Raw genomic sequence first — 13,705 nt, forward strand, 5'->3', positions numbered from 1 at the left:
CAGCGCGCGAGGGGCTCGCCCTCGCGAGGGCGCTCTGCTCTTCATAGTCGAGCACCCGCACGTTCGGAGCCTGGAACGCTGAGAGGGAGGGCCTCTGACACGCAGGATACTGGTCATTCAGTCCGGTGGGGACGGAGGGACGACGACAGGGACGGGGTGTGAGGGGAGGTGAGAGGGGAGGACAGCGGGGGCACAGAGGGGCCCAGGCCGGCTATGGAGCTGTACATCAGCGCCTGCTCCAAGGCTGCCGACGTCGCAGCCACCAAGACGGCCACCAGCGGCCTCACCACAGAAAGCCAGCAGTGCGGAGACGTGAGTGGCCCCCAGGCTGGTCAGCTCTGTCCTCCTCTGCGGGCCTCCAGCCTGGGAGGGAGGGGCGGGGAGGGCGGCGAACGGTCACGTGCCCTCGGTGAGGCCCGTAACCGTCCGGCTTTCAGGGCCCACAAGCAGGGCCGCCGCAGGAGGCAGGGCTGGGCGGGTGCTGGCGCAACCGGCTGTGGCGCTGCCTAGGGAGCTGGTAACTGGAAGCCAAGGTCTTCCAGGCTGCCTGGCAGGGCGGGACCTTTCTGTTCCTTCCTTCCTCAGGATTGGAGTAGCAGTTAAGTTGGCCTAAACTAACATACCTAAAGGAACGACAAAACTCTCCAATTGTATCCGACAGGGTGAGCACAAAACTCAATTTTCGGGGGTCGGAGCAGCTCAGCTACTGGATCTGCCTCTTGGGGTCAAGCTGCCTGTGATCCCAGGAAGCAATAGTTTATACTATACCACAAAATTAAATGAGAAGGTAAGGTGATGTTTAATTTTCTTACATTGACTTCATTCTTTTCTGAAAATTGTTAGTTGCTCAGTTGTGTCTGACTCTTTATGACCCCATGGACTGTAGCCTGTCAGGCTCCTTTGTCCATAGAATTCTCCAGACAAGAATAGTGGAGTGGGTTGCCATTTTCTTCTACAACAGGTCTTACCCACACAGAGATATAACCCTCAGGTGGCTCCGATGGAATGAATCCACCTGCAATTCAGGAGACCCAGGTTCAGTCCTATCCTTTGCTCTTCTCCCAGCTATGAACTTGGACCATCTTTCAAGATTTCTTTTCAACTGTTACAGCCTTTATTTCCTTAGAATTTGCATTGTCCTTGGTTTGTATAAGTCTACCCCATACTATAATTTTATAATTTAAATCTTACTAGGTTATAGTGTGTATGCCCCTCAAACTCTTCCATGTTTTTAGTCCTCAATGTAATGTGAAAGTGAAAGTGAAGTTGCTCGGTTGTGTCCGACTCTTTGTGATCCCATGGACTGTAGCCTACCAGGCTCCTCCCTCAATGGGATTCTCCAGGCAAGAGTACTGGAGTGGGTTGCCATGTATGCCCCTCAAACCCTTCCATGTTTTTAGTCCTCAGTGTAATACCTTCCCTCAAACCTTCCCACTCCTTGATTCAGTAATTAACAGGGCAGGAAGTGCAATGCAGTCTTTTTAACCAGTTGCTTTGATCAATACGGCAAAAAATTCTACTGGAAAGATTTTTCAGTTAACCGCTATGTGTGCATACTAAGTTGTTTCAGTCATGTCCGACTCTTTGCGACTGTGTGGGCTGTAGCCCACCAGGTTCCCTGAAGACTGACTTTGTGATAGCTTTCTTTTTCTTACAGTAAAATCTCCTTGATGAAGTACTGCCTTATATTTACACTTTTTTTTTTCACCCAGTTGTTTTAACTGACAGCAGAAGGATTACCTGACACTAAGGAATGGGTTTGTATAAAAGATGTTCTTTGTTTAGAGATCAGTAGCCCAGGATTGATTTTGAGAAACACAGACCATCAGAGGAACCAGAGATCAAATTGTCAACATCCACTGAATCATTGAAAAAGCAAGAGAGTTCCAGAAAAATATCTACTTCTACTTTACTGACCATGTCAAAGCCTTTGCCTGTGTGGATCACAACAAACTATGGAAAATTCTTAAACAGATGGGACTAGCAGACCACCTAACCTGCCTCCTGAGAAATCTGTATATAGGTCAAGAAGCAACAGTTAGAACCGGACATGGAACAACAGATGGTTCCAAATTGGGAAAGAAGTATATCAAGGCTGTATATGGTCACCCTGCTTGTTTAACTTATATGCAGAATACATCGTGAGAAATGCTGGGCTGGATGAAGCACAAGCTGGAATCAAGATTACTGGGAGAAAAAAAAAATCAATAATCACAGATATGCAGATGACACCACCCTTATGGCAGAAAGCAAAGAACTCTTGGTGAAAGTGAAAGAGGAGAGTGAAACTCAACATTCCTAAAATGAAGATCATGGCATCAGATCCCATCACTTCATAGCAAATTAATGGGGAAACAATAAAAACAGGGAGATATTTTATTTTCTTGGGCTCAAAAATCCCTCAAGATGGTGACTGCAGCCATAAAATTAAGACACTTGCTCCTTGGAAGAAAAGCTAAGACCAACCTAGCCAGCATATTAAAAAGCAGAGACATTACTTTGCCAACAAAGTTCTGTCTAGTCAAAGCTATGGTTTTTCCAGTAGTCATGTATGAATGTGAGAGTCGGACTCTAAAGAAAGCTGAGTGCCAAAGAATTGATGCTTTTGAACTGTGGTGTTTGAGAAGACTCTTGAGAGTCCCTTGGATTGCAAGGAGATCCAACCAGTCCATCCTAAAGGAAATGAGTCCTGAATATTCATTGGAAGGACTGAAGTTGAAACTAAATCTCCATTACTTTGGCCATCTTATGCGAAGAACTGACTCATTGGAAAAGACCCTGATGCTTTGAAAGATTGAAGGGAGGAGGAGAAGGGGAAGACAGAGGATGATATGGTTGGATGGCATCACGGACTTGCTGGACATGAGTTTAAGTAAGCTCCAGGAGTTGGTGATGGACAGGGAAGCCTGTCCTGCTGCAGTCCATGGGGTCGCAAAGGGTCAAAAATGACTGAGCAACTGAACTGAGCTGAGACCATCAAAGCTAAAATTCAGTATCTAAAATACAGTGGAAGTGACAAATAGATTCAAGGGATTAGACTGATAGACAGTGTGTCCGAAGAACTATGGATAGAGGTTCGTGACATTGTACAGGAGGTAGTGATGAAGAGCCTCCCCAATGAAAAGAAAAAGGAAAAATGGTTGTCTGTGGAGGCCTTGCAAATACCTGAGGAAAAAGAGAAGCTAAAGGCCAAGGAGAAAAGGAAAGATATACCCATCTGAATTCAGAGTTGCACAGAATGGCAAGGAGAGATAAGAAAGCCTTCCTCAGTGATCAATGCAAAGAAATAGAGGGAAACAATAGAATGGGAAAGACTAGTGATCTCTTCAAGAAAATTAGAGATACCAAGGGAATGTTTCATGCAAAGATGGGCACAATAAAGGTCAGAAATGGTATGGAACTAACAGAAGCAGAAGATTATTAAGAAGAAGTGGCAAGAATACACAGAAGAACTGTACAAAAAAGATCTTCATGACCCAGATAACCACAATGCTGTGATCACTCACCTAGAGCCAGACATCCTGGAATGCAAAGTCAAGTGGGCCTTAGGAAGCATCACTATGAACAAAGCTAGTGTAGGTGATAGAATTCCAGCTGAGCTATTTCAAGTCCTAAAAGTTGATGCTGTGAAAGTGCTGCACTCAACATGCTAGCAAATTTGGAAAACCCTGCAGTGGCCACAGGACTGAAAAAGGTCAGTTTTTATTCCAGTCCCAAAGAAGGTCAATGCCAAGGAATGTTCAATCCACTGCACAATTGCACTCATCTCACGCTAGTAAAGTAATGCTCAAAATTCTCCAAGCCAAGCTTCAGCAATACATGAACCGTGAACTTCCTGATGTTCAAGCTGGTTTTAGAAAAGGCAGAGGAACCAGAGATCAAATTGCCAACATCCATTGGATATAGAAGAAGAAAGAAAATACCAGAAAAACATCTACTTCTGCTTTATTCATTACACCAAAGCCTCTGACTGTGTAGATGACAACAAACTGCAAAATTCTTAGAGATGAGAATACCAGACCACCTTACCTGCCTCCTGAGAAATCTGTATGCAGGTCAAGAAGCAACAGTTAGAATTGAACATGGAACAACAGACTTGATCCAAATAGGGAAAGGAGTACTTCAGGGCTGTATATTGGCACCCTGGTAATTTAATTTCTATGCAGAGTACATCATGTGAAATGCCAGGCTGAATGAAGCACAAGCTGGAATCAAGAATGCTGGGAGAAATATCTATAACCTCAGATACACAGATGACACCACCCTATGGCAGAAATTGAAAAGGAACTAAATAGCCTCTTGATGAAAGTAAAAGAGGAGAGTGAAAAAGGTAGTGTAAAATTCAACATTCAAAAAACGAAGATCATGGCATCCAGTCCTATCACTTCATGGCAAATAGATGGGGATACAATGGAAACAGTGATGGACTTTATTTTGGGGGGCTCCAAAATCACTGTGGATAGTGACTATAGCCATGAATTAAAAAACACTTGCTCCTTGGAAGAAAAACTATGACCCACCTAGAGAGCATATTAAAAAGCAGAGACATTACTTTACTGACAACGGCCTGTCTAGTCAAAGCTGTGGTTTTTCCAGTAGTTATGTATAGATGTAACAGTTGGACTATGAAGAAAACTGAGCACTGATAAATTGATGCTTTTGAATTGTGGTGTTGCAGAAGACTCTTGAGAGTCCCTTGGACTGCAAGGAGATCCAACCAGTCCATCCTAAAGGAGATGAGTCCTGAATATTCACTGGAAGAACTTATGCTGTAGCCGAAACTCCAATACTTTAGCCACCTGATGCAAAGAATTGACTCCTTGGAAAAGACCCTGATTCTGGAAAGATTAAAGGGAGGAGGAGAAGGGGACAACAGAGGATAAGATGGGTGGATGGCATCATCGGCTCACACATGAGTTTGAGCAAGCTCCGGTCGTCGGTGATGGACAGAGAAGCCTGGCGTTCTGCAGTTCCCGGGGTCTCAAAGAATCGGACATGACTGAGCAACTGAACTGAACTGAATATCTAAAAGTTCGCAACTAAATATCAACTAAATATCAACATCTAAAAGAAACAATCCATTTCTGAGTGACTCACAACTCAAGATTGTTGATTGTTTTCCTTAGAGAAAGATACGGATTTCACTTCTGGTCTCACTGAATTTATGACATTGCCCTATGGAATTCCTTTTTTTTTTCCCTTTTCTTAGGGAATCTTTGGTAATTAGGGAATTCTGCTTTATAACCTAGATGCATTGGAAGAGAGTAAAGTCTAGTATTAAGCACTGTCAGAAATTTATCAAGGAAATTTTAAATGGATAAGGCATCCTAGCATCCTATCAGCTCCCCAGTCTCCCTCTTTTTTCACATAAGCATCCTCAACTTAACTTGAGGGAGTTCTTTTTAGGGTCCCACCCAAGCCAGGCTCTTTAGTGTTCAGAATCTGACTGAGGAGGCTACTACCAGACAAAACACAGGCTGAACACAAATTGGTACCTGCAGACAGATCAGTTCAGTTTAGTTCAGTTTGGTCGCTCAGTCGTGTCTGACTCTTTGCTACCCCATGAATTGCAGCACACCAGGCCTCCCTGTCCATCACCATCCTCCAGAATTCACTCAAACTCACATCTATCAAGTTGGTGATGCCATCCAGCCATCTCATCCTGTGTCGTCCCCTTTTCCTCCTGCCCCCAATCCCTCCCAGCATCAGAGTCTTTTCCAATGAGTTACCTCTTCTCATGAGGTAGCCAAAGTACTTCAGTTTCAACTTTAGCATCATTCCTTCCAAAGAACACCCAGGACTGATCTCCTTTAGAATGGACTTGTTGGATCTCCTTGCAGTCCAAGGGACTCTCAAGAGTCTTCTCCAACATCACAGTTCAAAAGCATCAATTCCTCAGCGCTCAGCTTTCTTCACAGTCCAGCTCTCACATGACCACATGTGAGATACATGACCACTGGAAAAACCATAGCCTTGACTAGACGGACCTTTGTTGGCAAAGTAATGTCTATGCTTTTCAATATGCTATCTAGGTTGGTCATAACTTTTCTTCCAAGGAGTAAATGTCTTTTAATTTCATGGCTGCAATCACCATCTGCAGTGATTTTGGAGCCCAGAAACATAAAGTCTGACACTGTTTCCCCATCTATTTCCCATGAAGTGGCGTGACCAGATACCATGAACTTCATTTTCTGAATGTTGAGCTTTAAGCCAACTTTTTCACTCTCCTCTTTCACTTTCATCAAGAAGCTCTTTAAGTCTTCTTCACTTTCTGCCATAAGGATGGTGTCATCTGCATATCTGAGGTTATTGAGATTTCTCCTGGCAATCTTGATTCCAGCTTGTGCTTCTTCCAGCCTAGCATTTCTCATGATGTACTCTGCATAGAAGTTAAATAAGCTGGGTGACAATATACAGCCTTGACGTACTCCTTTTCCTATTTGGAACCAGTCTGTTGTTCCATGTCCAGTTCTAACTGTTGCTTCCTGACCTGCATATAGGTTTCTCAAGAGGCAGGTCAGGTGGTCTCATATTCCCATCTCTTTCAGAATCTTCCACAGTTTATTGTGATCCACACAGTCAAAGGCTTTGGCATAGTCAATAAAGCAGAAATAGATGTTTTTCTGGAACTCTCTTGCTTTTTCCATGATCCAGCGGATGTTGGCAATTTGATCTCTGGTTTCTCTGCCTTTTCTAAAACCAGCTTGAACATCAGGAAGTTCATGGTTCACGTATTGCTGAAGCTTGGCTTGGAGAATTTTGAGCATTACTTTACTAGCGTGTGAGATGAGTGCAGTTGGGTGGTAGTTTGAGCATTCTTTGGCATTGCCTTTCTTTGGGCAGACAGATACCAGTGTGCAAAGATGTATAGTGTGTCAAATCACAGAATTTGAATAGCATGCCTGCACAGGGCATGGTGTGCTCTCAGGTTTGCCACATCTCCCACACATTCCAGTTGCTTTTCACTTGAGACAGTTCCTACTTTAACTTTAGACTAAAAATTTCTGTTGTCTGGCTAAGACAATCTAAAGGATAGTATAAATATAGGATACAAAGACAACATTTGGATGACTTCCGCACCTACTTCTAGCCTCTCCTTTTCCCCTTTCAGAGGTTCTCCCATTACCTATTATCACTATCCTGCTATTGAAAAATTTTTGAAAAATGAACGAAGTACTGATGTTCCCCCTGGCAGATTTTAAAGTGCCTCGTCTTGGTAATGTTTTAACTTACAAATGAGATGAAATTATTCATGTTTCCTCTAAAGTAACAGATAAACTAACATGACTATTAGTTATTTTCCTTCTTTGATACAGTAATAGCTATTTAATAAGGTTGTATTTGGTATGGAGAAATCTCAACCCCTAGCATTATTCTTTATAATTGATTCTTCAATATATTGAACTTTATAATATAAAGTGGTAACTTTTCCCTGACTGTAGCACTCAGAAATCATTGCATTTCTTAGATAAGAGTTCAAAATACAATAACTCTTTAATTCATCATCTTTTAACATCTGAGTTTTACTTTTTTTTTTTTTTCAAAGTTGTTTCAGTGAATCTTTGTGGAAGATTTTCTGTTTTTCTTTATTGTTAGAATATGAGATACAGAGCATGAGCTGGCTGGATGGCATCACCTACTCGATGGACGTGAATTTGAGTGAACTCCGGGAGTTGGTGATAGGGAGGCCTGGCGTGCTGCAATTCATGGGGTCCCAAAGAGTTGGACATGACTGAGCGACTGAACTGAACTGAACTGAATGATATTGATATTGAATGCAGTTTCTGGATCTGGAGGAGGGAAGAGGAAAAGAGAAAGTCTTAGTTTTGGCTTTATACATTAAAACAAAGTTTATACTTTCCTCTTTCTTTTCATTTCCTCCTCCCTTTTCTAGCTTTGGGCTAGGGACTGATAAAGATGGGGGAATTAATTGAGTGAGGGTGGGCTTTTAGGATAATTCAGGTTAGTGAAGAAAAAAGGTTAGGGATAAGCAATTAACACTGCCCATTCCAAATTCTTTCTCTGATTTTCTCCCACTTCACATTCTTACATGCTTTATTTTCTATGAATAGTCTGGTCGTTTTAATAGATTGATATTTAAAAGAAAAATTGATTAATTGTACATTTATAATATGCTTAAATTTCTTGTTTGCAGCTTTTTCGACCTTCTTACGGTTTTAACCTGACTGATCCATACTGTCGACTTTTGGAAAACCAGTATAAAAGTCTCCATGATCCACATTTAAGAGCCTACCATAAGCGTAAAGACATCTTGAGAAGATTAAAGAAAGGTGGTTACATCACCAGCAATAATAAAGTGAGTTGAAAATAACTTTTTTAAAATTTAAATTTATTTTAATTGGAGGCTAATTACAATATTGTATTTGTTCTGCCACACATCAATCATTGAAAACCTCTAAGATTTGATAAAAGCTTGCTTCTGTTCCTCTCTGGGGGGCCTGGATCACCTTTAGTTTGGTCAGAAGAGATACTTACTGGAAAATTCCATTAAATCAATCAGTATTTGGGTCAAAGAAAATCAGACAGTAGTTGTTTTCCACGTGAAACTACTTCTTCCTTTAACTTTTTTTCCTTGAAATATCAAAAGATGACTACTAAATAATTTGAAGATGTAAAAAGAATTTTCCCAACTGTATCATAGTTTTCTTTGTCTCTAATGGCACTGTATGCTTGTCAAGGGTTATGTCCCATGTACTTTTTAAAAAATTAAGAGAAAATAAGAACCTAGAAAAATCAGCTTAATACAGTCCTATACACTCTGTTCTTATTGAGGTTGAACATTATTATTAAATTGGTATTTTATTTTAATAACTTTATGTACTCAATTCCTTACCATGGCATAAGTCATATAAATAAAGTAATGCTATTTGAATAGCAATTTCCTGTTGATTAAAAATTCTAGAGAGATATTACTTACAAAATTGTTAGTGGTTTTTTACTTGGTTAACAGAGTATTATTTTACTTCTATAAAGTAATTGCTTTGATTTTTAGATATTTTTATTTATATATTTTTTCTAATTATTTTGTGTTTTTTTAGGTTGTATGTACCTTGAGGGAATTGAATAAGTACAGGCAATATCTTACCAGTTTAAAATTAGACTTTGAAAGAAACTATATAAGAGAACAAGTAAGTTAAATATTTAAATTTGGTTTCTGTACATGGGGTTTGGAACAAAGGTTTACTTGTGGGCAGAGTATTTTCTTATAATATTCTACCTTTAATTTTGGCAACCTAAATAATATCTCCAAGTAAAAATTTAGAGCAGAGAAAATATTTTGAGATTGCTATTTTGGGCCAAGAAAGGAAAAGGGACCAGGTCATCTATTAATATGCCAGTGGTAGCTGGCAAAATTTAATAATAAAATTGTTACTAGGATATGTCCCATCTACCTGATTTGGGACCAATTAGAAGAGTCTGTTGTGGCAGCAAGATTCTTAGGCTGGAGACCAAAACAACTTAAGTAACAGGAGAGGAGCCATATGAATTGTTATAACATCCTAAAAATGCAAAGAACACGTACACTGTATGTTTGTACACATGTGGCTGTGTTCATCCACTAAAACATGTGAGCCTCTTCCCATGTGTGTGTAAGTGAATTCAGACTTTAGAGTCACGAGTTGGATAAAAATGAAAAAGCTGCACATATGTGAATTTTACAGATTTATGTTCCAAGGTCAAGAGTTGTATAGAAATGAAGATGATTCCCCTATACTTTAAAGTGTTCTCTATTTCCCCTCATCTACTCCTTTGCGCTGGGAGTTTCTCCTCCACTTCTTCCATTTTTTTAAATTAATTTCTTTAGAATGGATAGAAAAAAAGCTGAAATATTTTTTTATTTTCAGAAACAGAAATCTTTGAGTCAATTGTCCATATCTACAGTGGATTCAAAATAGATTTAAATGCAGTTAAAAGGAATTAGTTATTTACAAAGTATGGGAATTTCACTAAACATTAAATACAAAAAAAGCAGATCAAAAGACATTTTTATTTCTGGGAAATGTTAAAAAATTGTATATACATATATATATATATATATATCCATATATATATATGTATATATATGTTACACACACACTTTTTTTAATAGAAAATGCTTGCAAAACAAGTAAATAAACTACAGGAAGACAATCAAATACCTGGACGTTCTGATGTTACACAGTTCCAAAATTGGTTGTTACAGGAAGGCACCCCGTCTATTAAGGACCAAGAACGATTAATAAGGCACAGGTGAGATTGAAGTTAATGAATGTTTTATATATATATTGTGGATCCAAATAAGTTACAAAATGCTAGAAATAATTGAAGCTAAGAGTTTTTTTAAAGTATGGGATGCTATTTAGCTTCACTATTTCAGTATGGAGAGGAAGGGAGAGCAAAAGGTCCAGGAATTGGGAATTCTGGTACCAAGGCTATAAACATGAATTTCTGCTAGAAAAGATACAGTTTCTGGGAGTCCAGGAGGTAATCCAAGCTGTTAACTGAATAAATAATCAAATACAAAATCCATCCTGTAGTTGGAAATGGAGGGAAAGTATCTTTAGCACATGATTTTAATAATAATTTTTTATTGGGTCATCTTTAAGAGCTGGCAGCATTGTTTGAGGAAATTAATGCAAATTCAAAAAAGGAGGGTAGATATAGCTTCAATACTGATAAAACATGTGTGATTGCTTAAAAAACCTGCAAGCTTTTTGTTGTTGTTGCGGCTGTTCAGTTGCCTAGTCGTGTCTGACTCTTCACGACCCCATGGACTAAAGCATGTTAGGCTTCCCTGTCCTTCACCATCTCCTGGAGTTTGCCCAAGTTCATGTCCATTGCATTGGTGATGCCATCCAACTGTCTCATCCTCTGTCACCTTCTCCTTCTGCCAACAGTTTTTCCCAGCATCAGGGTCTTTTCCAATGAGTCAGCTGTTTGAATCAGGTGGCCAATATAATCGAGCTTCAGCATCACTCATTCTAATGAATGTTCAGGGCTTGCTTCCTTTAATATTGACTGGTTTGATCTCCTTGCTTTCTAAGAGACGCTCAAGAGTCTTTTCCAGCATCACAATTTGAAAGATTCAATTCTTCAGCACTCTGCCTTCTATATTGTCCAGTTCTAACATCTGTACATGATTACTGGAAAGACCATAGCCTTGACTATATGGGCCTTTGTTGGCAAAGGGATGTTTTTGCTTTTTAACTTACTATGTAGGTTTTTCATAGCTTTCTTGCCAAGAAGTAATCATCCTCTAATTTCATGGTTTCAGTCACCATCAGCAGTGGTTTTAGAGCCCAGGAAAAGGGAACATGTCACTGTTCCACCTTTTCATCCTCTATTTGCCATGAAGTAATGGGACTGGATGCCAGAATCTTAGTTTTATTAATATTGAGTTTTAAGTTGGTGTATTCGTTCTCCTTCACCCTCATCACGAGGCTTTTTACTTCCTCTTTGCTTTCTGCCATTAGAGTGGTATTATCTGTATATCAGAGGTTGATATTTCTCCCAGAAATCTTGATTTCAGCTTGTAACTCATCCAGCCTGGCATTTCTCATGATATGCTCTGCGTATAAGTTAAATAAACACGGTGACAATAAACAGCCTAAAGGAGAAATCATACTCCTTTCTCAATCCTGAACCAGTCAGCTGTGCCATACAGGGTTCTAACTTTTGCTTCTTGACCTGCATACAGGTTCCTCAGGAGACAGATTAAAATGGTCTTGGTATTCCCATTTCTTTAAGGGTTTTCAACAGTTTTGTTATGATCCACACAGTTAAAGGCTTTAGCATAGTCAATGAAACAGAGGTAGATGTTTTTTTCTGGAATTCCCTTGCTTTCTCTATGATTCAGCAAATGTTGGCAATTTGATCTCTGGTTCCTCTTGCCTTTTCTAAACCAAATTTGAACATCTGGAAGTTCCTCGGTTCATGTAATGTTGAAGCTTGCTACTGCTAAGTCACTTCAGTCGTGTCCGACTCTGTGCGACCCCATAGACGGCAGCCCACCAGGCTCCCCCGTCCCTGGGATTCTCCAGGCAAGAACACTGGAGCAGGTTGCCATTTCCTTCTCCAATGCATGAAAATGAAAAGTGAAAGTGAAGTCACTCAGTCGTGTCCAACCCTCAGCAACCCCATGGACTGCAGCCCACCAGGCTCCTCCATCCATGGGATTTTCCAGGCAAGAGTACTGGAGTGGGCTGCCATTGCCTTCTCCGATGTTGAAGCTTAGCTTGGAGGATTTTGAGCATACACTTAGTGGCATGGGAGATATGTGCCAGTTGTCTGGTGGTTTGAACATTCTTTAGTACTTCGTTTCTTGGGAATTGGGAGGAGGATTGACCCTTTCTATTCCTGGGGCCACTGCTGGGTTTTCCAAATTTGTTGCCCTAAAGAGTGCAGCACTTTAATAGCATCATCTTTCAGGATTTTAAAAAGCTCTGCTGGAATTCCATCACCTTCACTAGCTTTATTGGCAGCAGTGTCTTCTAAGGCTGACTTGACTTCACACTCCAGATGGTCTGGCTCTGAGTGAGAGACTGCACCATTGTGGTTATCTGGGTCATTAAGATCTTTTTTTGTACAGTTCTTCTGTGTATTCTTTCCATCTCTTCTTGATCTCTTCTGCTTCTGTTATGTCTGTACTGTTTCTGTCCTTTTTTATGCCCATCTTTGGATGAAATGTTCCTTTGATAATTTCCAGTTTTATTGAAGACATCTTCTAGTCTTAAACCCTTTCTGTTGTTTTCCTCTGTTTCTTTGCATTGTTCATTGAAGAATGCCCTCTTGTCTTTTCTTGCTATTATCTGGTACTCTGCATTTAGTTGGGTATACCTTTTCCATTTCTCCCTTGCTTTTTGCTTCTCTTCTTTCCTCAGCTATGTGTAAAGCCTTCTCAGATAACCACTTTGCCTTCTTGCATTTCTTTTCCTTGGCATGGTTTTGTTCTCTGCCTTCTGTACTGTATTACAGATCTCTGTCCCTAGTTCTTCAGGAACTCTGGTTGCTAGATCCAATCCCTTGAATCTATTCATCACCTCCACTGTATATTCATAGGGAATGTAATTTATGTTGTTCCTGCCTGGCCTAGTTGTTTCCCCACTTTCTTTAATCCAGAATTTTGCTATGACGGACTGATTATCTGAGCCACAGTCAGCTCCAGTTCTTGTTTTTTCTTATTGAATACAGCTTTTTCATTATCGGCTCCAGAAAATGTAATCAACCTGATTTCAGTATTGACCATTGGTAATGTCCATGTGTAAGGTCATCTCTTGTGTTGTTAACAAAGGGTGGTTGCTATGACCAGTGTGTTTTCTTGACAGAATTCTGTTAGCCTTTGCAAACGAACCAAGATCATTCTATTGTTTTTTTTGTTTGTTTGTTTGTTTGTTTTTTAATTTTATTTTATTTTTAAACTTTACATAATTGTATTAGTTTTGCCAAATATCAAAATGAATCCGCCACAGGCATACATGTGTTCCCCATCCTGAACCCTCCTCCCTCCTCCCTCCCCACACCATCCCTCTGGGTCGTCCCAGTGCACCAGCCCCAAGCATCCAGTATCGCGCGTCGAACCTGGACTGGCAACTCGTTTCTTACATGATATTCTACATGTTTCAATGTCACTCTCCCAAATCTTCCCACCCTCTCCCTCTCCCACAGAGTCCATAAGACTGTTCTATACATCAGTGTCTCTTTTGCT

At 40.3% G+C, this 13,705-nt stretch overlaps 1 protein-coding gene across 1 annotated transcript in view; it reads left to right on the top strand.

Moving 5' to 3' along the window:
- Positions 1-213: 213 nt before the first annotated feature.
- FSIP2 (fibrous sheath interacting protein 2) overlaps positions 214-13,705 on the top strand; it is a 161,318-nt gene continuing 147,826 nt past the window's right edge. The window contains 5 exon segments of the mRNA XM_070360818.1: positions 214-312; positions 662-787; positions 8,156-8,317; positions 9,060-9,149; positions 10,112-10,251. Coding sequence (XP_070216919.1) covers positions 214-312; positions 662-787; positions 8,156-8,317; positions 9,060-9,149; positions 10,112-10,251 — 617 coding nt within the window.

Source organism: Bos mutus, chromosome 2, assembly GCF_027580195.1.
Source record: "Bos mutus isolate GX-2022 chromosome 2, NWIPB_WYAK_1.1, whole genome shotgun sequence".
Lineage (NCBI taxonomy): Eukaryota > Metazoa > Chordata > Mammalia > Artiodactyla > Bovidae > Bos > Bos mutus.